Source organism: Pipistrellus hanaki (genome assembly GCF_964339955.1).
Source record: "Pipistrellus hanaki genome assembly, chromosome: 16".
NCBI classification, from domain to species: Eukaryota; Metazoa; Chordata; class Mammalia; order Chiroptera; family Vespertilionidae; genus Pipistrellus; species Pipistrellus hanaki.
In genome coordinates, this window is record NC_140518.1 from 32,305,772 (window position 1) to 32,328,931 (window position 23,160).

A 23,160-nucleotide genomic window follows, 5' to 3' on the forward strand; every position below is an offset into this window, starting at 1 on the left:
TGTTTTGTACAATTCCCTTAATTTTGGTTTGTCTGATGTTGCCTCTCAATTAAATCCCGATTATGCAAGAATTTGGGCAAGAACGCCCCAGAGGCCATGTCGTGTCCTCAGAGCATTATATCAGGAGACGTGTCACGTGGATTCGTCCCTTTGCTGGAGATGCTAACTGTGACCACTTGCTTTGCGTGGTGTCTGCCAGCATTCACTGCTGTGAAGCTCCTGTTTTCCTCTTTCTGATCAATGAGTATCTTGTCAGGGGGTACTTTGGGACTATGTAAATATCCTGTTTTTCATCACACTTTGCCTACTCACTTTGACATCCTCTGATGATTCCTGCCCGACATGATTATTACTGTATTGTTTGCCAGATGTTAGCGTCTGTTTCCATCACTTCTATATCTGCTAGTTGGAGTGCTGCTGTAAGGGAGAGCCTCCCTTCTCCCCCATTTGTTTGTCAGTATGGACTGATGGGTTCCTGCCTTCTTTTATGGATTGTCATTTATTTAATGTGTATGCATCTTACAAACTTAAGGGCTCCAGAAAATTTATAGAGCAGCCCAGTGTGGCCAGGTTTCCTTACAGTCAGAGAGGACGCGTGATCCCGTGTCCGCTGCTCATGCGAAGCTAGAAATCCCCTCTCGTCCCTGAACCTCTGCCCACAGCCAGGGTATGCAGACCCTTCCACACTGGAAGGCGGACCGGGAACAGGGTGGGCTTCTGGCACAGCAGAGCTGTGGAGGCAGGCTGGCCCAGGCTCCACGCGGAGGCCTGGTAGCCTGCAGAGCACACACAGAGGACCGGACAGTGGCTCACACGGAGGAGCAGCAGCGGCTGCGGAAAAGTTCTTGAGGGGAGTACTCTGGGAAAGCATTTAGGCACCAAAGCCCAGTCTTTTTTTACCCCCTTTTTAATGATTCTGTCATAGGCTAGTGAATTCTTGTTTCCAAATGTGTTTTAGGGGTAAATCATAAGATTAAGAGAATATATGTGGGTTCACCACATGGAACATTATTATTATTCACCTACCCAATTTTTTCCTAAGTATCAATCTTTACCAATTTATTTTATGCAAAACGGTAGCGATGTAGAATACAGAGATTATCTTCTGCTGCCACACATGCGAGTCGTGAACATTCCAAGCCGCTGTGTACAGTTTGGAGGGGAAGGCTGATCAGCAGCATTAACCATGCTACTGAACACAGGAATTTTTTATTGAAAAAGGTTATGCGTTAGATAGCAATGTCTCCATACTATTTCTCTCATCATTGAAGATTGAAGAAAATAAAAAGTCATTGAAGATTTAAAAAGAGAGGGAAAGGGAGAAACTAGGAAGCTGCTGTAACACTGCCATACAGCCAGACCCTCACACTGCAATCATCGCATACTTGTTGGCTGCATCATTTTTACTGAGCAGTGTGAAACCACACTTAGAAACACATCAAAGCAAAATATCATGCCTATCATCAGTCAAAATAAAAAAGAAAGAAGGCAAACAAAGAAATAACTCCAGGATGAACACACTATAAATAGATGAGCATTTGGAGAATGAATCATTATCTACATTCTTGGACTGTCCCAGTCTGCCCCAATAAAAGTGTCACCTACTTGATTTTTATAGCTAACTTCTATTCTTTTCCTCCCCAGTGACTAAATGCTTCAGATTAAAATCCCAGAAAATGAACTTTGTAAAAGAGTTTCTACATTAACAAAAAACCTGCTTACTGCTCCCCCCCACTCAACCCACCCAATCAAGTTGCCTGGACAGTTTTTGCCTTATAATGCCACAGTTTTATTTCTGCTTTCTACCCCCTGGGTTTATGCCTGTAGGCGCACACAGGGTCGTCGTTACTATTGCCTCTTAGTCCTTTGTTTTTATTTATTTACTTAGACTTTTCTTGATGGGAAAACGTTGATAGAAAACCAGTGCAGGCTCCTAGTCCAGTCTATCCCAAGTGGATTCGGACTGCCGGTCCCAGAAAGGAGTCTGGGGCCTCCACCTTCTGAGCATAGTTGACAGTTTCCACACTTAGAGATTTTCCTTTTTGCCTTCCTATTTTGTCACCGGAGGGACCTACAGTCCTTTCTCTTCTGGTTTGAGGAGGTTGACTTGCATTCCTCTTACAGAGACTGGAAACTAATACAAATCATCTGGATTTCCCTTTGTAAGAAACATTTAAAACCTGTAAAGAATTTTTTGCATTTACTTGAGCAGAACTTTTGTCGGCGATAGCAGGGAAGCACAATCTCAGTGTGTTGAGCTAACGCTCCCGCCTCTGAGTCCTTGAAAAGCGCTCCATCTTTTGCGTGCAGGAAGTTTTTCTCAGGAAGTTAGTGAGACCCAGAGAGGGCCAGAATAAGAATCAGCTGTTTGCCGACTCGATTACCGGGTTTTAAAGCAACCCACCTGGATGGCTGTTATTGGGCAAAGCCCCTTCTTATCAACCCAAATCTTTATTTTTAAAAAGGCTTAAAAGCTGTTGGGTCCAGGGGTTAAAGTGCATGTGAGATAACCACACACGTTCTTCCCCAACCTATCAGGTCTAAAGTCATTCTTCCGAATCATTCTAATTCTGGCACCTACTCTTTTCGCACGGCCTTGATTCATGTAAAGAATACTCATTGTTCGTGGTACTTTGGGCAAAGGGCCAGACCTCCCTTCCGTAGGGACTCTCCATTTCTCCATGAAAAATGAAGCGCTGGCCGCTCATCCTGCCATTTGGCCTCGCTAGGATGTTTCCACAGCACGAGGGAAGCGGCGGAAGCTGCTTGGAGGAGAACTGCGTAGGCTGTACTGTTGTAGCTCCAGAATAAGCAGCAAAAGCTTAGAGTAGAAAATAGAATTCACCAAGTCCACTTCCACATCTGTGAAAGGAGAGAATCAGACCAAATAATGCTTAAAGCAGTGGTTATTAACCATTTTTGAGTCATAGATCCCTCTGAGAACCTGATGAAAGCCAGGGACACTCTTGCCAAAACAAATCTTCATGAACCTACACACCGTTTTTGAGTACAATTTCAAGGGATTCTATAAAGCCTTTCTTCCCTTAAGTCAAAGAATCCTAAGGCTAGGGAGAAGCTCAGGTAGGGACTGATTTTTGTACAAATTACTACTCTTGTAGCTCTGACTCAGAAATCTTCAAGGGAGGAAAATCTTAGGCCGTTCACAAGCTCCGCAATGACAGAGACCCAACACAGTGTAGTGGAAAGAACGTGGATCTGGATGCCAGGCAGGCCTGGATTTGAGTCAGAACTCTGCCCTCGCTCACCTGGGATCTCGAGCATGGAATTTAACCTGTCCGAGTTTGTTCTGCCCCCTCTGCAGTGAAGTTAGTAATGCTCCCCTCCTAGGATTAGTGGTGAGGGTGAAATGAGGTGGGTACTTGGCACAAGTAAATGGTGCTCAAGAACTGTGCCCTGCCCTCCCTGTGATCTTGTTCTGGACTCTTAGGCAACGGTTGGGTGGCCTGATCAGTGTTGCCAGCTTTCTGCTGGGCCTGGCCTGGGGTCCATCCTCTCATCTCCCCAGCCTCCCACCTGCCCAGGGAAAGTTCTGGCAGCACCTGCCCCAGCCAAAAGCCAAGCACAGCAATACTGCAGAGCCAGTACCCGGGAGGAGGCAGAAAGTGGAGATGTCCCCAAAGCCACGGCTTTACCAGGTCAGGCTAAGCTGTCATTCTGTGCTGTAAGCAGCTTTCTCAATTTTTGTTTACATTCAAGGAGTAACATAGTATGTCTTCTACTCTTGGGAATGTCTTTTCTGCTGCTTACTCTCAAGGAAGAGATTTCTCTGCATGGGCACTTTGTTCATTCAGTTACATCTCTCTCAGAAAAGCTGTTCGTGAACCATCCGCCCGTCCTCCTGAGCCCCCTCTGATAACTTCTGTTGAAATGGAGCTCCTGCGTCTTCTGCCTTCCTCAAGCCTGAGTTTCACTGTCAGTTACTTTCAGTCATGTTGGTTATAACCCAGAATTTATTCCAGGATTATGGGTTGCATGTACTTGACTCTTTTCGTCTCCTTCAGTCCAGAAAAATAATTCATCCTTTATCTTTCATGACCTTGAAATTTGTGAAGCGTACTTTGTGGGATGTCCTTCAGTCTGGTGTTTTCTCATGATGGATGATTTATGCAGAAGTGGGGCTGTGTTCTTAGTAACCCATGTCAGGAGGCACCAGTGTCAGTTTGTCCTTCAATTTGTGTTCATTTTTATTACTCAGTTTAGATGGTGTTTGCCACTTTTCTGTATTTATTAATAAGTAATTAGTGCCAGGAGAAAATTTGAAACCATATGTATAGCCTTTTTCTCATCTTTCACTGATTTATTTTAAAGTGTTAATAATAAATTAAACGCCGAAACCTGTTTGGCTCAGTGAATAGAGCATCGGCCTGCGAACTGAGAGGTCCAGGTTCGATTCCGGTCAAGGGCATGTACATTGGTTGCGGGCACATCCCCAATAGGGAGTGTGCAGGAGGCAGCTGGTCGATGTTCTTCTCTCATCGATGTTTCTAACTCTCTATCCCTCTCCCTTCCTCTCTGTAAAAAATCAATAAAATATATTTTTAAAAAATAATAATAAATTAAACAATGTTAATAATAAATGATTTAGGCAAGTATCTCTTGGGTACTTGCCTAAATCATTTATTATTAACATTGTTGTCAAATGATCATTTTTCTAATTGTCATTTCTTTTACATTTGTTAGTTGGCATTATATATATATTTTTTTAATTTAATTTAATTTAATTTTTTTTAATATATTTTATTGATTTTGTACAGAGAGGAAGGGAGAGAGATAGAGAGTTAGAAACATCAATGAGAGAGAGTCATCGATCAGCTGCCTCTTGCACACCCCCCACTGGGGATATGCCCGCAACCAAGGTACATACCATTGACTGGGATCGAACCCGAGACCCTTCAGTCCCCAAGCCGACGCTCTATCCATTGAGCCAAACCGGTCCCGGCTAATTTTATTTTTTTATTTCAGAGACGAAGGGAAAAGGGGAGAGAGATAGAAACATCAGTGATGAGAGGGAATCATTGATTGGCTGCCTCCTGCATTTCCACACTGGAGATTGAGCCTGCAATCCAGGCATGTGCCCTGACCTGGAATCGAATTGTGACCTCTTGGTTCATAGGTCGATGCTCAACCACTAAGCCACACCAGCCGGGTGACATTATATTTTAAGCAAAAGCTTTATCTTCTCCCCCATCTACTTATATTGTATGGATTCATAAATTTCTATTTTATTCAATGGGTTGTAGTCATTACTATTTTTTTCTTTTTAAATTTATGTTGGAATAAATTTACACTTACAGAAAATTTTCAGAAATAGTATGGATTTCTCATATTCCCTTCTCTCACGTTCCTCCAATGTTAACTTCCTACCTAATCATAGTACAGTTATCAATGCCAACAAGTTAACATTGGTACAGTATTAAACTAAACAACAGACCTAACTTGGATTTCGCCTAACTTTTTTTTCACTAATGTTCTTTTTTCCTTCCAGGACCCATCATTATTTGTTTTAATGCTCAAATAGGCCCTGATTTAGCTATTGGAACCCCCTTCAAACTCATTTTTTCACCTTATTTGCATACCTCTCTCTTTTTTTTAAAGCACTTTTCTGGTACAGCAAAAGATACTAGGTTCATCTTGTACTGTCCTACCTCAGCCCTAGAGTCATTCATTTTTTAGGATCCCTTGTTCCTTTGACACCCAAGCATAACGATCATATCTGAAATGAATGATATTTGGAAATTAAGTTCTTGGCATCAGATAGGGTCATTATGCGTGGGTGTCGTGCTTGTAGGTCCATATACTAAGAACTATATGTATGTAAGGATGCATTTCTCTATATCCGTTTTTTTAATCCTCACCCAAGGATATGTTTATTGATTTTAGAGAGAGGAAGGGAGAGAGAGAAACATCAATTGTTTGCCTCTCATATGCATCCCAACCAGAGACCAAATCCACAACCCAGGTATGTGCCCTGACTGGAATTCGAACCCACAACCTTTCAGTGTACAGGGCAATGCTCCGAACAACTAAGCCACACTGGCCAGGGCCTCTATATTTTTATACCCATTTCTATGTTATAGCCTGTGTGTTTATGCTGATACCTCCAATTCTAATCCAACCATAGGGGTTATTTTAGCTTCCTCCTCTACATGTCTGTAACTGCCTTCTATGGCAGTAAGAAACCTGGCTCCCAGTGTCCTCCCCATCTTTAGTTATATGCTCCATTTACCCTTATGTAAGCCATCTCCCAGTTGGGCTCAAGCTAAACCTTGGCTCCCCAACCCCACAAGCCATTCCAGATCAAATTTTTGGTCCCAACTAAAAGGAAGAAGGCCGGGGCCGGGGGGGGGGGGGGGGGGGGAAGAGTGGGGAGGGAGTAACTAACGAGTTTGAGTGCCCTTGAATTAGCAAGTTCTGTAACTTCCTGGGGACGTTTTGGGGGTTTGTCCATGCTTACCTCCTTGCCAGTTTGACTACTCTGCAAAAGTCTCTATTCCTAGGCCATTTTATTTATCAGTGGAACTCCCCCTAGCTCTTAGGCCCCAGCTGCAGTGAAGAGGGGAAAGACCATCTACATCCATGGCGTGTTTCTTTAAGCTGAAGAGAAAGTAATGACAGCAATAACCAAAATACCATGTATCTGTCTAGTGCTTTACAGTTTTGAAATTAAAGCATAGTATGGTGAGTGGATAGAGCTTAACTTTGGAGTCAGACAGACCCAAGTTCATATTCTAATGCTGATAAATTCTATAGGGAAATTTGTATTATTTTCCTCAGCCTCTGTTTCTTCATTTATAGAATGGGGCTGATAGGCCTTCTACTCAGGTCTATTGAGAGGATTAAATGAGATTATATTTATAATGCACTCAGCACATGCTTTATAGGCTTATCGCTGTGGTGGGGGAGAGAGACCAAAGGAGGTTTGTGGTACACAGCGTGAAGGGATAAAGATAGGAATAATTTGCTGAGGAAATACAGAGGAGTGTATAAATCAAACCGCAGGCTGACTTTTCTCCTTCGTGTCCTCTACCTCAGCCAAACCCATCTCCTTCCCACCCTGTCTTCTTCCCTCAATATTCTGTGTTCACTTCTGATTCCATGCCTTAATTCTCTCACCTGAATCTGCTGTGACCTTTTCTCTCTAGTGTCCTCTGGTATTTTCATTGTCCAAAACAATTGCTCGTTTTGTGTAGACTGCAAAATGAGTCTTTTGTTGCTGTCTGGGAATCTAACTGTCATGAGCATGAGGGTCCTGCCTCCCCAAATAGATCAAAGCCTCTAACGGGCAGGCACCGTGTCTCGGCCTGAGCTGCGCCTTGCCCAGGGCTTGGCCCTCTGTGCTCTCTTACTTGGTAGTGAGCACTTTAGGGGATAAAAGGCGCTCCTTGTGATTCCAGTCACACAGCCCTTTCTCCAGGGGCCCTACAAGATGATCTTGCCAAAACTCCAGGTAGTGTTCGGTGTTTGGAAGAAATGGTAACCTTGGCTTTTTTGTTATCGTTGTTGAATTCATTTCTATCTTATACTGACAGTATTTGACTGGGTTAGATCCTTCCCACCTTCCATTCTCCTCCCTTAGGAATGAAGTGTGGAGGTTGATAGGCTGTGTATGTACTGGGCTGACATAATTGGGAGATGAGGTTCACACTTAAGCAGAAGGAGGCTTAGGGGGAGCAGAAATAAGATAAACGTGATTCCTACTCTCATGGAGTTCATCATAACATACATGAAACAGAGAAGATTCTACTCTCCAGCAAGCAGCTTCTGCCTTTTGTACCAACTTCAGCTTATTATAGAAGTGGCTGTCTAGAGTGCTGTCTCAGGAACAATTCTGAAATTACACCAAAGACCCATGAAAAAGATTGCCATGATTGATGTGCATTGCGCCGTGGGCTCAGGATGGGAGGCAGTCGACATGTTCCCTGAATATTTCATACCTTGCAGTGTATATGTAAGTGTAAGAATATGAAGTGTCACCTTGGCTGATTTGGCCCAGTGGGTAGAGCATTGGTCTGTGGGTTCGATTCCGGTCAAGGACATGTACCTAGGTTGCAGGCTTGAACCCTGGCCCGGGTCAGCGTGTACACAGGAGGCAACCACTTGATGTGTCTCTCTCACATCTATGTTTCTCTCTCTGTTTCTCCCCTCTGTTCCATTCTAAAAAAGCAGTGGAAGAATATCCTCGGGTGAGGAGTAACAAAAAAAATAAAACAGAAAGAAGTGTCAGTGTGTGACAGGACAGGTGTGGAAGTGAAGATAGAGGACTGATGTGAAGATAGAGAATCTGTTGTTGTTGATCCTCAGGTGCCCCCTGAGCTGAAGGGAGGAGTGTTGGGAGAGTGTGTCGGTGGAGGGAAGCCTCTGGCAGAGGCCCAGAGGCAGAGAGAGAGATGGAGCAGGGGCAGTTGAGGTGAGCCTGGCTGGAGCGGGGTGGGGTGAGGCTGGGGGTCACTCTGGAGGGAAGGAGGAGAAAGGTTAGGCCAGAAAAGGCTGTGCGGAACGGGGGCTGGGAGGCCGGAGTTCCTTCCCTGCTGCTGACCATCATCACAAAGCCCGAGCCTTGGCATGGAGTTCTCGGAGGGCAGAATAGCGGCATCTGGATATAATAAACTTTCAATAACAAAAGCTCTGGAGTAAAATGTCAATTTTCTCCTGTTCCTGCTAATTGATGCTGTGTGTGGTTCTTGTCTTTTTCTTCCTGACTATTATATAAATACATTTTTAAAGCACAGCTGGGTTCCTGTAGCCTTAGACAGCCACCTACAAAGATGCAGAATGTCGAGAGGGGTGGGAACCCCCTCCTCCCATTCTTTACTCTGCACAACGGGGCAGGAACAACCGGTGCAGGCCTGCTGGTTCTAACTGGGGATGACTCACTGTAGCTGAAGCAAAGGCAGTGCTGTCTGAGTGGGACATGGGAGAAAAAATGCAGCCGCCATCACCACCACAGCCTGGGGCAAGCCCGGAGCGGCTCAGACCTCTTCTCCCAAGACGCCTTTGCATCTGTAGTTCTAAGAAAAACGGCATTAAGGGAGAAAGGAAGCATTAGAATTTTTTTTTTTTTTGGTGTGGGTTTTTATTGTTGTTAATCCTCACCTGAGGATATTTTTTCCATTGATTTTTTTTTTCCAAAGAGTTAAAGGAAGGGAGGGTGAGAGAGAGAGAAACAGAGAGAAAGAGAGTAAAAAACATCAATGTGAGAGAAACATATCAGTTGGTTGCCTCCCACACTCGCCCCGACCAGGCCAGGGATTGAACCTGCATCCCAGGTGTGTGCTCTTGATGAGAATCAGATCTACGGCATTCTGACCACTGAGCAACACTGGCCAAGGCTAGAGTATTTCTTTACAGTTTGTCTTTGTTTAGGCATCTGTTTTGTGGGCACAAGCAGGTTACTGATACCTAACTGTTTGCTGACGGCATAACCTTTTTGTGTTTTCGGAGGTCGCAGGGTAGAGTGGTTACAGGTCCGAGGCTTGGAGCCAGGCGGCTTGGCTTTGAATTCTGGCTCCCTCGCTCCCTTGCTGTATAACCTTAGATAAGGTCCTTAATTTTTCTGCCCTTTGCGATTGTAATAGTTTCCTACTTCATAAAGTTATTTTGAGCATTCAGTGAAGTTCATTGAAATGACACAGAAAGTGGAGGCATAGTGCAAGTGTTCAGAAAGTGATTGCTAGCATTACTTAGGGTTTTCGTTCGTGGAAAAGGGAGATGGTCTAATATGGTAGTGGGACCAGTGCACGCACTTACGTGGTGGATGTTGGGCTCATCTCTGCCACTAAATTGTGTGACAGACTTTCTGGCCTTCATTTGTACATCTTTTAGAGCATTCAGTAGGACCTTATCTCCCTCACAGGGGAGGGGGTTATATGTGATCGTGAAATGCTTTGGAAAGTATAAATCAGTCTGCAAGTGCCACATTTTAAAAAATATATTTTTATTGATTTCAGAGAAGAAGGGAGATGAAGAAATAGAAACATCAGTGATTGATTGGCTGCCTCCTGCATGCCCCCTACTGATGATTGAGCCCACAACCCGGGCTTATGTCCTGACCAGGAATCGAACCAGTGACCTCTTGGTTCCGAGGTGGATGCTCAACCGCCAAACCACACCTGGCCGGCCTCAAGTGCCCCATTTTATTGCTGCTGTTACTATAAGAGTCATGGGGGTGGTGGTGATACTGATAGAAATGGGTCTAATTTCAAATGTAAAGAGCCAAGCACATTTACTTACTTTCTTGAAATAGAATAACATTTCAAGTTTTCTTCTTCCTAGAAACCTCGGGGAGCTGATAGATCGGTTTGTGGCGGATTTCAAAGCCCAGGGGCCACCGAAGCCCAACACGGACGAAGGGGGAGCCGTGCTCCCGAGCTGTGCCGACCTCTTTGTGTACTACAAGAAGTGCATGGTGCAGTGCTCCCAGCTCAGCACCGGGGAGCCCATGATCGCTCTGACCACCATCTTCCAGAAGTACCTCCGGGAATACGCCTGGAAAATCCTCTCTGGCAACCTGCCCAAGTGAGTCCTGCTCTCCCTGGTCCGGGCGGGGAAGTGTGATCTAAACACGCCTAAATATGGGAATCTTTAAGGAGACCCCCTATGAAGTTATTTCCTGAACTGCTGAGAGTGTCAAGGAAGAAAACCCCCTGATTGAGTTCACAAGGACCTGAGACTATTTCCTCTCTAAATGGGATTCCACAGCTATCAAGACCGTTAGAGGACATGCCCTTGCTGGCTGCCAGCACAGGTCAGATCTTACCACTGTCAGCTCGAGGGAGCCAGCCATTATATGGATTTTTAATTTACATGGATTCAACGGTGGCTGCTTGGCCAAAAAAGAGAGGTGGTGGTGGAAATAACTTAAAAACAGCACGGGCAGCCAAAACCGGTTTGGCTCAGTGGATAGAGCGTCAGCCTGCGAACTGAAAGGTCCCGGGTTCGATTCTGGTCAGGGGCATGTACCTGGGTTGCGAGCACATCCCCAATAGGGGGTGTGCATGAGGCAGCTGATCGATGATTCTCTCTCATCGATGTTTCTAACTCTCTGTCCCTCTCTCTTCCTCTCTGTAAAAAATCAATAAAAATAAATAAATAAATAAATAAATAAATAAATAAATAAAGAGGGGGGTTTGGGGAGACAGCACAGGCAGTTTCACTCAGGGTTTGTCCTGGAATGATAAATAGACAAGAGGCACGAGTCTGCCTTTCCTGAGTCTGATTATGCTCCCAGTCTCTCCTACGGGATGTGTGTCTTGCTATGCTGGATAGAGTCTAATGTTGAAAGACGTGATGGGATTTGGGGGTAGGGAGTTGCATAGCACAGCTCCTAATTATAGTGACTTCCCCATAGTCACTACTGTTGTTACATTGCTATTGCTTGAAATAAATGAATCATTACACTAGGGCTTTAGATGTTCTGGTTATACTATAGCAATTTCAGTTGTATAGAATATGATCTAGGGTAAGGCTTTGAAATTTAGTGATTATCCATCATCCCTGAGGCTCAGTTCAGCAATTAAGGACTTAGTTTCTGTCATTGTCACTAAAAGATGTCCTACATGGGAGTTTTACATTATTTGGAGGAAAGAAAACAAAGTCTGTGTGCTCTACAAGAGATTTGAAGTAGCAGATATGTTTTACCCATGAGAATTTCTTTGACTGTGATAGAAATCATTGAAAAGTTTTTAGTAACTTTTGCTTTGATGATCAAAGTAATAGAAGTTCATAGAAGACACAGAAAAGCACAAATATCAAAAAGAAAAATCACCTATAATCTCACCACCCAGAGAAAACAAGTTTAACTTTTTGGTATATGTTCTTCCATTCTTTATTTATATATGTAATATGTGTGTTTGTGTCTCTTCTTTGTTTGTTTATCAGAATTGGGACTGCACTGCTTATTATAGCTTTATACCCTGCTGCTTTCTTTCTTTCTTTTTTAAAAATATATTTTTATTGATTTCAGAGAGGAAAGGAGAGGGAGAGAGAGATAGACACATCAGTGATGAGGGGGAATCATTGATCCACTGCCTCCTGCATGTCCCAACTGGGGATCGAGCCTGCAATCCAGGCACACACCCTGACCGGGAATTGAACCCAGGACCCTTCAGTTCACAGGCTGACGTTCTAGCTACTAAGCCAAACCAGCTAGGGCTATTCCTGCTGCTTTCACTTAACATCATCCTGGGAGCATTCTTCATGTGTGTTAGCCAGTGTCCCAGCAGGAAGCCAGTGATGTGCTCAGCTGGGATGTTATGAAGATTAAAGCTGCCGAGGAGTCACAGAAATGAGGGCAAGGTAAAAGGGTTCTTGGCACCCACATGGTAGTGGGTGATTCTTACTACTGCAACTTACCTGAGAGGGAGGACTAAGGACAAAGTCTGCCCCACAGAAACTAGTCCCAGAGAGCCAGTCACTGCCAGGACCACACTGAGCAGAGGGAGCTGGAGGACTATTACCGTTCAGACTTCTCTCTCTCCCACCTCTCTGACTTCCTGCTGCATCTCCCATCGGCTGAATGCGGCAGGAGGAGGCCTGAGGGCCAATGATGATAAGTCTGTGGAAGTCAGTCTCCTGGGCCATAGAGAAGGGAAGTACAGAGCAGAAGTGGGTCTGGGAGGCCAGCAGAGACGAGTGGGCACTCCTGACAGTAAATGCTCATCAAAACATGCTTAATGTGCCACGGCAATCAAACCTGTGGAAGAACCTCAGTTAACTCTTGGGATCATGATTGGTCATTCTCTTAATTGGTCGTTTAGGTTGAGTTTACTATTTTGGTATTTTTAAATAACACTCAGAAAAGCATCCTTGAACAGAAGTGGAACTACTGGCTTAAATCACCTAAAATACACCTCCAGAAGGATTGTCCAATGTGATGTTCCTAACCTGTAGTGGACACGAGTGCCGGTACCTCACACTCCTCTCAGTACTCAGAATCAAAAAGTTTTCATACCTTAGCTTATCTGTAAGACTGGGCAGATTTTTTAAAGGAGAAATTTCTCTTTAGTGTTTTTGTTGTTAATTCTCACCTGAGGATATTTTTTCATTGATTTTTTTTTTTTTTTTTTTTTTTTTTTTTTTTTTTTTTTGAGAGAGAGAGAAAGACATAAACACGGATGTGAGAGAAACACATTGCTTGGTTGCCTCCTACATGAGCCCTGACCAGGGCTGGGTCCAGGGAGGAGCCTGCAATCAAGGTATGTGCCCTTGACCAGAATCGAACCCGGGACCCTTTGGTCCACAGGCCGGCGCTCTATCCACTGAGTCAAACCAACTAGGGCTAATTTTTTTTTTTTTTTTTTTTTTTTTTTTTTTTTTTTTTTAATTTATTTATTTATTTATTTATTTATTTTTTACATATTTTCTTGATTTTTTTTTTTATTGCCCCCCTCCCTCCCTCCCACACATCCCCTCCCTCCCCATAGTTTTATGTCCATTGGTTGTACTTATATGCATTTATACAAGTCCTTCGGTTGATCTATTATCTCCCCCTGATATCCCTACCCTCCCCACTGTAATTTGACAGTCTGCCTGTTGCTTTACTTTCTCTATATCTGTCTCTTGGTTCATCAGTTTATAAAGATCTTTATCATCCACCGATGTGTGAGGTCATGTGGTGTTTCTCTTTCGTTGATTGGCTTATTTCACTCAGCATGATGCTCTCCAATTCCATCCAGGTTGCTGCAAATGATGAGAATTCCTTCTTCTTTATGGCAGCATAGTATTCCATTGTGTAGATGTACCATAGTTTTTGGATCCAATCATCTGCTGACGGGCACCTAGGCTGTTTCCAAATTCTGGCTATTGTAGATTGTGCTGCTATGAACATAGGGGTGCATATATCCTTTCTGATTGGTGTTTCTAGTTTCTTGGGATATATTCCTAGAAGTGGGATTACTGGGTCAAATGGGAGTTCCATTTTCAGTTTTTTGAGGAAACTCCACACTGTTCTCCACAGTGGTTGCACCAGTCTGCATTCCCACCAGCAGTGCACGAGAGTTCCTTTTTCTCCGCAACCTCGCCAACACTTGTCGTTTGTTGATTTGTTGATGTTGGCCATTCTGACAGGTGTGAGATGGTACCGCATTGTTGTTTTGATTTGCACCTCTCGGATACTTAGTGACTTTGAGCATGTTTTCATGTGCCTTTTGGCCTTCCTTCTGTCTTCTTTTGAAAATATTCTGTTTAGGTCCATTGCCCATTTTTTAATTGGATCATTCATCTTCCTTTTATTTAGTTGTATAAGCTGTCTGTAAATGTTGGAGATTAAACCTTTATCAGTGGTAATATTTGCAAATATGATCTCCCACACCGTGGGCTTTCTTGTTGTTTTATTGATGGTTTCTTTTGCTGTAAAAAAGCTTTTTATTTTGAAGTAGTCCCATTTGTTTATTTTCTCTTTAGCTTCCATTGCCCTAGGGGCAGTATCAGTGAAGAAGTTATTTTGGCATACGTCTGAGATTTTGCTACCTGTGGATGCTTCTAGTATTTTTATGGTTTCCCGTCTGATGTTTAAGTCCTGTATCCATTTTGAGTTTATCCTTGTGAATGGTGTAAGTTGGTGATCTAGTTTCATTCTTTTGCATGTGTCTTTCCAATTTTCCCAACACCATTTATTGAAGAGACTGTCTTGACTCCATTGTATATTCGTGCCTCCTTTGTCAAATATTAATTGAGCATAGTGATTTGGGTTGATATCTGGGTTCTCAATTCTATTCCATTGATCTATTTGTCTGTTCTTGTGCCAGTACCAGGCTGTTTTGAGAACAGTGGCTTTGTAGTATAGTTTGAAGTCTGGTATTGAGATCCCTCCTACTTTACTCTTCTTTCTCAGAATCGCTGTGGCTATTCGGGGTCTTTTATTGTTCCAAATGAACTTTTGGAGAGTTCTTTCTAGGTCAGTGAAATATGTCGTTGGTATTTTAATGGGGAGTGCATTGAACCTATAGATTGCTTTAGGAAGTATGGACATTTTGATGATGTTGATCCTACCAATCCATGAACATGGTATGTTCTTCCATCTCCTTACATCTTCCTCTATCTCTTTTTTCAGTGTCGTGTAGTTTTCCGCAAATAGGTCCTTTATTTCTTTAGTTAAATTTATTCCTAGGTATCTTAATTTTTTTGGTGCGATGGTGAATGGAATTGCTTTTTTAGCCTCTGTTTCTGTAGTTTCACTGTTGGTGTATAGAAATGCCATGGATTTCTTGGCATTAATTTTATATCCTGCTACGTTGCCAAATTCATTTATTAAGTCAATTAGTTTTTTAATGGAGTCTTTTGGGTTTTTTATGTACAATATCATGTCATCTGCAAATAAGGATAACTTTATTTCTTCTTTTCCAATTTGGATGCCTTTTATTTCCTCCTCTTGTCTAATTGCAATGGCTAGTACTTCCAGAACTATGTCAAACAGGAGTGGCGAGAGTGGGCATCCCTGTCTTGTTCCTGTTCTTAGAGGGAATGGTTTTAGTTTTTGCCCATTGAGTATAATGTTGGCTGTGGGTTTATCATATATAGCTTTTATTATGTTGAGGTATGATCCTTGTACTCCCACTTTTTTAAGAGTTTTTAACAGGAAAGGGTGTTGGATTTTGTCAAATGCTTTTTCTGCGTCAATTGATATGACTATATGATTTTTATCTTTCAATTTGTTTATGTGATGTATCACGTTTATTGATTTGCGGATATTGTACCATCCTTGCATTCCTGGAATAAATCCTACTTGGTCATGGTGTATGATCTTTGTGATGTTCTTCTGGAGTCGATTTGCTAGAATTTTGTTGAGGATTTTGGCATCTATGTTCATGAGGGATATTGGCCTGTAATTTTCTTTCATTGAGTTGTCTTTATCTGGTTTTGGTATTAGGGTGATGTTGGCTTCATAGAAGGAGTTCGGAAGTGTTCCTTCCTCTTGGATTTTTTGGAATAGTCTGAGGAGGATAGGTTTTAGTTCTTCCTTGAATGTTTGGTAAAACTCTCCTGTGAAGCCATCTGGCCCTGGGCTTTTGTTTGCTGGAAGCTTTTTGATGACGGTTTCAATTTCTTCCCACGTCACTGGTCTATTGAGATTTTTAGATTCTTCCTGATTGAGTTTTGGCAGTTTGTATTTTTCTAGGAATATGTCCATTTCCTCCAGGTTGTTTAGTTTGTTGGAATAGAGTTGTTCGTAGTATTTTGTAACAATCTGTTGTATTTCGGTGGGGTCTGTTGTTATTTCACCTCTTTCATTTCTGATTTTGTTTATTTGGGTCCTCTCTCTTTGTTTCTTGGTTAGCCTGGCTAGAGGTCCATCAATCTTGTTTATCCTTTCGAAGAACCAGCTCTTGGTTTTGTTGATCTTATGTATTGTTTCTTTGGTCTCTATGTCATTTATCTGTGCTCTGATTTTTGTTATTTCCTTCCTTCTGCTTACACTGGGCTTTTCTTGTTGCTCTTTTTCTAACTCTTTGAGTTGTAGAGTTAGTTCATCTGTTACCATTTTTTCTAGTTTTTTGCAATAGGCTTGTAAGGATATGAACTTCCCTCTCAAAACTGCTTTTGCTGTGTCCCATAGATTTTGGATTGTTGTGTTTTCATTGTCATTTGTTGCCAGGATGTTTTTAATTTCTTCCTTGATTTCTCTGGTAACCCAGTCCTTGTTTAATAGCATGTTGTTTAGTCTCCATGTATTTGATTTCTTTGGATTATTTTTATTGTAATTAATTTCCAGTTTTATGCCACTATGATCTGAGAAGATGCTTGATATGATTTCTATCTTCTTGAATTTGAATAGACTCTGCCTATGTCCCAAAATGTGGTCTATCTTTGAGAATGTCCCATGTGCACTTGAGAAGAATGTATATTCTGTGGCTTTGGGGTGGAATGTTCTAAAGATGTCAATTAATTCCATCTGGTCTAGTGAGTCGTTTAGGATTGATATTTCTTTGCTGCTTTTTTGTTTAGATGATTTGTCGAAGGGTGACAGTGGGGTATTAAAATCTCCTACTATGATTGTATTGCTATTAATCTCTCCCTTAATGTCCTCCAGCAGTTTTTTTATGTATTTGGGTGCTCCTGTATTGGGTGCATATATATTTACCAGGGTTATTTCTTCTTGTTGGATTGTACCCTTTAGTATTATGAAGTGACCTTCATTATCTCTTGTTATGTCCTTCACTCTGAGATCTAATTTGTCAGATATAAGTATTGCTACCCCAGCTTTTCTTTCCTTTCCATTTGCCTGGAAAACTTTTTTCCATCCCTTCACCCTCAGTCTGTGTGCATCTTTTTTTCTGAGGTGGGTTTCTTGTAGGCAACAGATGTAAGGGTCTTGTTTTCTTATCCAATCTGACACCCTATGTCTTTTGATTGGAGCATTTAATCCATTTACATTTAAGGTTATTATTGATAGGTACTCATTTGATGGCATTTTTATTCTATACCCATGTTCCTTCTTCAATTCCTATTTCTTTATTTTTACAGTAGACCCTTTAGCATTTCTTGCATTGCTGGTTTGGTGGAGATAAATTCCTTCAGTCTTTTTTTGTCTGTGAAGCTCCTGATTTCCCCTTCAATTTTGATTGATAGTCTTGCTGGGTACAGTATTCTTGGATTCAAACCCTTCCTTTGCATGACTTTGTATATTTCATCCCATTCCCTTCTGGCCTGATATGTTTCTGTTGAGAAATCAGTTGCTAGTCTGATGGGGGTTCCTTTGTAAGTAACTTTCTGTCTCTCTCTGGCTGCTTTTAAGATTCTTACTTTGTCGTTGTTGTTTGCCACTTTAATTATAATGTGCCTTGGCGTCTGTCTTCTGGGATTCATTTTGCTTGGGACTCTGCGAGCATCTTGGATTTGTGTGGGTTTTTTCTTCTCTATCTCAGGAAAGTTTTCTGTCATTATTTCTTGAAATACTTTTTCCACGTCTACCTCAGTTTCCTTTCCTTCTGGAACCCCTATTATTCGAATATTATTTTGTTTTGTAATGTCCCAAAGCTCCCGTAGGCTCTCCTCCTGCTTTTTAATCTTTTTTTCTAGAAGCTGCTCTAATTGGGTATTTTTTTCCATCTTGTCTTCTAGCTCACTGATGCGGTCTTCCGCTTCATCTAGTCTACTCTTGATGCTTTCTATTGAGTTCTTCATGGTAGCGATGTCATTTTTCATTTCTTCTTGGTTCTTCCTCAATTCCTGATGGTTCTTCCTCATTTCTTCTTGGTTATTGTCAAATTTCTCTTCCATTCTTTTTAGCCAACCAATAATCATTATTCTGAACTCTTGCTCTGGTAGGCTGCTTGCCTCTGGCTCGTTTACTTCCTTTTCTGGTGATGCCTGCTTTTCTTTCATTTGTGGGGTGTTTCTTTGTCTTCCCATGGTATCTCTTTTCAGGATGTCTGGTTATGTGGTGTTCTTTCTCTTGCGTTAATTTATAGGTGCAAAATACAACACTACCATGTACAACACGAGAGGCACTTAACAGGAATGTATTTACAATATTAATAACCTCTAATAAAGGTAACCCCTAGCGATAGGCAAATTAGGGTATAGGAGAGAAGGAAGGAAGGAAGGTAAAAATAAAATAAAGAAAAATTAAAAAAAAAAAAAAGTCAAAGAAGAAATAAAGTAATGACAAAATGAAGTTAGAAAACAGGGAGAAAAAGAAGAGAGAGAGAGAAAGAGAGAGAGAGAGAGAGAGAGAGAGAGAGAGAGAGAGAGAGAGAGAGAGAGAAGAAGCAAACTAAAAAAATGGGAAACAAACTATATATATGTGGAGAAAATTGCCATAGATCAACCAGTGAGCCCAGCCAATGCCGGTAACAATACTTGGAGATTAATACAAACTACAATACAATATCCACTATTATTAAGTAAGGTTATGATATACAGAAGTCAAAGAAACAAACAAAAACAGAGGATTTAAAAAAAATTACAAAGCAACAATAACAACACTGGAATAAGCATAACAATTTCACTGAAAAGCACCAATATTCACAATAATCAACCTTCACTCAAACAATGAGAAAAGGATAGAAAGTAGAACCGTTTTTTTTTTTGTGTTTTTTTTTTTTTTTTTTTTTTTTTTTTTAACTAGTTAATATAGTGCAGAGAGTGATATTTATACACTTGTATCAGGGGTTGGAACTTAGATCTATGAGTATAGTGAGAGCTTTAGCAGGGGGTATACAGAAAGAATAGAGGAAAAACTAAAGCCGGAAAGGGATAGGATAAACTGGAGACTAAAAGGTTAAAGTTTAGTAAGAGAGTGATGGGGTAAAGGTCGAATTGAGATAGGGTTGAATGATGCTATAGTAGAGATTAAAATAGAATGAAGGTTACTCCCAATGTAAAATAAAGACGAAGTAAAATGGTACTGGGGAGGAAAAGAAAAAGAAAAAAAAATTGCAAAATAGCAGTAGTAATAGTGAAGATAGAGATTGAAAAATGTAATAATTGAAAAGGTAAAATCAAGTAAGGAAAAAAGAAAAAAAATCGTTTCTGAAGTAAAAGATGTAAAAAATGAAAATTAAATAAAAAATGTAAAAAATGAAAATAAAATAAAGAATAGTATAATTAGCATAAAATTGTCCAGTAGAGTTCAATCACTTCCTCTGTTATTGTATTTGGTATGCCTGGTTCTTGGATCAGAGAGTCTTGCAGTTCCCAGCTTTCCACTGCACCTCAGTTTTGTAAGGTAGTCCTTAATTTTAGGCAGGCTATATCTTAGTTATTTGTGTCCATTTATTTATTTTTGATTAATTAAAAGAAAAAGAAAAAGAAAAAAGAAAAAAAAAAAAAAAAAAGGCAGTTTGTAGTTCAGCCCTTAGGTGTCAGTGTTACTGGTTTGACCTCCCAGACTTTGGTTGCTCTGGCCTTCTTTCTCTCTGGGGGCGGGCCCTCGCAGCTCTCCCGGGCTACAATATAGGCGGGGCCACGGCCGCTCTGGGGGCGGGGCCTCGCGGCGCTCCTCCGGGGCGCAGCGCTCAGGGCCGCACTGGGGGCAGGGCCTCGCGGCGCTTTGGTGCTACAATATATCAATAGGTGGGGCCGCGGTGCTCTGGGCCGCTCTGGGGCCGGGGCCTCACAGCGCTCCTGGTGGCGCGCTCAGGGCCGCTCTGGGGGCGGGGCCTCGCGGCGCTCCGGGCCGCGGTGCTCTGGGCCGCACTGGGGCCGGGGGCCTCGTGGCGCTCCGGGGCCGTGGAGCTCAGGGCCGCACTGGGGCCGGGCCTCGCGGCGCTCCTGGTGGCGCGCTCAGGGCCGCTCTGGGGGCGGGGCCTCGCTGGAGCAATGGCGCTATCGCAGCCTGAACTCTCAGCCTAGCCACGCAGACTCTGACCTTTCTGTGGGTGGTTGAAGAGCTTCCTTGAATCCTCCCGCTTGCTCCGATCGGGGCGCCACAGGTGCTCGATGGACTCCTCGGCTGTGGGTTTTCCAGGCCTCAGAGAAGCTGCTCCCTTCCTGGTAGGGTGGCGCCGCCTTTGCGCTGAGCCCGGAGCTCCGGGAGAAGTCGGGAGTGCTGGCCGCTTGGTCAGGAAAAATTGTCCAGCGGACACTTCCTTACCTTCCTAGAGTGATCCGCTGCCCCTTAGCTGCTAATCAACATTCCCTGAGCGACTCAGATGTTGCTTCTATCTGTTTTGGGACCGGGGTCAGAACAAGTCCGTCTGTTCGGTCGCCATCTTCAAGCTCCGCCCCTACTAGGGCTAATTTTTAAGATAAATGCCATTAAATTGTATCTACTTTAGAAAAAATTAGACTCTCATGGTTGAAATAACAGGAAGTTTTATAACTGCATTTTGGCATTTTGTGAGCATGCGATTAGTCCCCAGTAGGAAGGGATGAGATGCCTTTTAGTTTCTTGAGACAATTGGGGGTTTGGGCAGGAACCATTTCTTAACATGCACTTTAGCATCCCTCCACCACAACGTGCAAACTCCTGTGCAGAATTTGCTTGACTGAGAGAAAATTGGGGAGCCAGCTCCTGTGCTTCAGATGATCCTGAATGAGCTCGACAGATCAGGAAATGCCACGCTAAGCAGACAGTGTTCAGCAGCCTCCTCTATATCAGAGGCATCACCGTAAATGTGACTGATGACGAGCTCACTGTTGGAAACATCTTTTCCTGTTTCTGATGGTCTGAGAATTTAAACAGATGACAGTCAACGTGAGGTCAATAGGAACGGACTCGTTGTATGTGGGCTTATTTGGGCCCACGTCCAGCCTTTCCTTCCCCCCTTTCTTTTCTTAAGATGTGCAGTTTCCAGCTCAGGAAGCAAATGAGAAGTCCCGGCCTGACTACTTCCTGTTCCTTTTCCTCAGAACCACAAGCAGCAGTGGAGGGCTGACCATCAGCAGCCTCCTCAAGGAAAAGGAGGGCTCCGAGGCGGCCAAGTTCACCCTGGAGGAGCTCTGCCTCATCTGCAGCATCCTGAGCACGGCAGAGTACTGTCTGGCCACCACGCAGCAGGTGAGCCGCCGGCCGCCGCTCCCCGCCTCCTTCCCAGGACCATCTCACCCCTTAGCTCAGTTGTCAGAGTATGGGCCCTAACAAGGTCACACACAACCTTGGGCAGACCAGCTGGCCTCCCACAGAGGAAAACTGCTGGCTGTCCGGCCAGAAGACGGCCATCTCACAGAAGGGCCTTGTTATAAGATCCTGGGCAAGAAAGTATGACTGGTCTCTTCCCCGGAGTTATGTAAGCTACAGAAAGGGCATGCCCTCCTAAAAGTGGGTCAGTAGCCCCATCTCCTGTATGAGACGAGCAGGAACAAACTGAAGGCAACCAGGACCCAGGCTCTGGTAGTGATGAGTCACAGCCAGTTATTCCATTCTCAGAAGCAGTACCAGGCTAAGCAGAATCCTTTGTGCTTTTATGTGTCTTCTGGAATTTACATGGCACTCTCGATCTGCCTAAACAAACAGCCATTGTTTGGATGTTGACGTTCAGGAACTGTGAGGCAGGAAAGGGTGATGTCCCTCCCGGAGTTCCTCATTAGAAAAAGGAAGACCCACAAGGATTTACCATTCGGCCTCAGATGTGGGATTAAAAGTGCCTTTTCACATTTGCTCTGGAATTCACCTACAGCCAAAGAAAGAAAGTAATCGGGGAAGGCGCTGCTCTTCCCCTTTCGGGGTTTATTATTTACACATGTCTGAGAACGTAAGAAGGCAGTCCTGAATTATGGTTCAGATGGGACAGCTTGGAGCCCCTGTGAGCTAGGGTAAGAATACAGAACAGGCCAAATAAGAAGTGTTTCCCCTAAAACTTCACAGTTGGGGTGAAGCCAGTCAGAGACCAAGGCAGTAGCATGCTCTGCCTGGGGACATAGATAGATCGAGTCAGACGGGGGATGATCTGTAAAGGTTTGGCATCCACTTGTTAGAAATAAGGCGAGCCCCCAACTTCAGGAGTCCGGGTAGAACACAAGACAGACTTGGGAATCAGGCAGCAGGCAAATACCTCCACTCCTGCAGGAGGCTGCGCAGCACGTGGTCTGGGAGCGTGGGCACTGAGCCCGTGGTTGGCTCGGCTTTTTAATTCTGAAGCACATGACCTGTCCCTGACACTTGATTGGAGCTCAGGTGCACGATCTTTTGCAATTGGCTGATTCAAAGAACAGGGTTGGGCTTTGCCACTTCAAAATGGCCAACCCCAGGGGAGCTGCAAGCCATGTGGCCAAAATGGCGGCTGTCTGAACTGTTCTTTGGCGGGAAAGATGACTGGTTTATTCTCACGCACTTAACCCCAAGGACTCCCAGTATCTGTGAGGACCTTCAAGGAAGGGGTCCCAGAGTTCTTAGAGGAAGAAACACTAGTCCTGCTGGTCAGAGATGGGACAGGGGAACATCGGTGAAGACACGAACCACAGTGGATGGAAACAGCAAATATGTGCAGAATTAGAAAGAATACACAGAGATAAATAATGGTATTTTAAAAGTAAAATAACTGTGGTACAAAAACAAGCTATAAAAATAATGACCCTTAATCCCATCACCCTCAAATAATCATATTAACAATTTGGGGGGTGTTTAAAAAAATATATATATATATATATATATTTCCTTTTTAATTTTTAAAAAAATATATATATTGATTTTTTTACAGAGAGGAGGGAGAGGGATAGAAAGTTAGAAACATCAATGAGAGAGAAACATCGATCAGTTGC

At 43.1% G+C, this 23,160-nt stretch overlaps 1 protein-coding gene across 1 annotated transcript in view; it reads left to right on the plus strand.

Moving 5' to 3' along the window:
* Positions 1–23,160, plus strand: part of VPS53 (VPS53 subunit of GARP complex) — a 138,000-nt gene that overhangs the window by 78,984 nt on the left and 35,856 nt on the right. The window contains exons 14-15 of the mRNA XM_084862898.1: positions 10,294–10,536; positions 21,313–21,460. Coding sequence (XP_084719024.1) covers positions 10,294–10,536; positions 21,313–21,460 — 391 coding nt within the window. The remainder of the gene's footprint in view (positions 1–10,293; positions 10,537–21,312; positions 21,461–23,160) is intronic.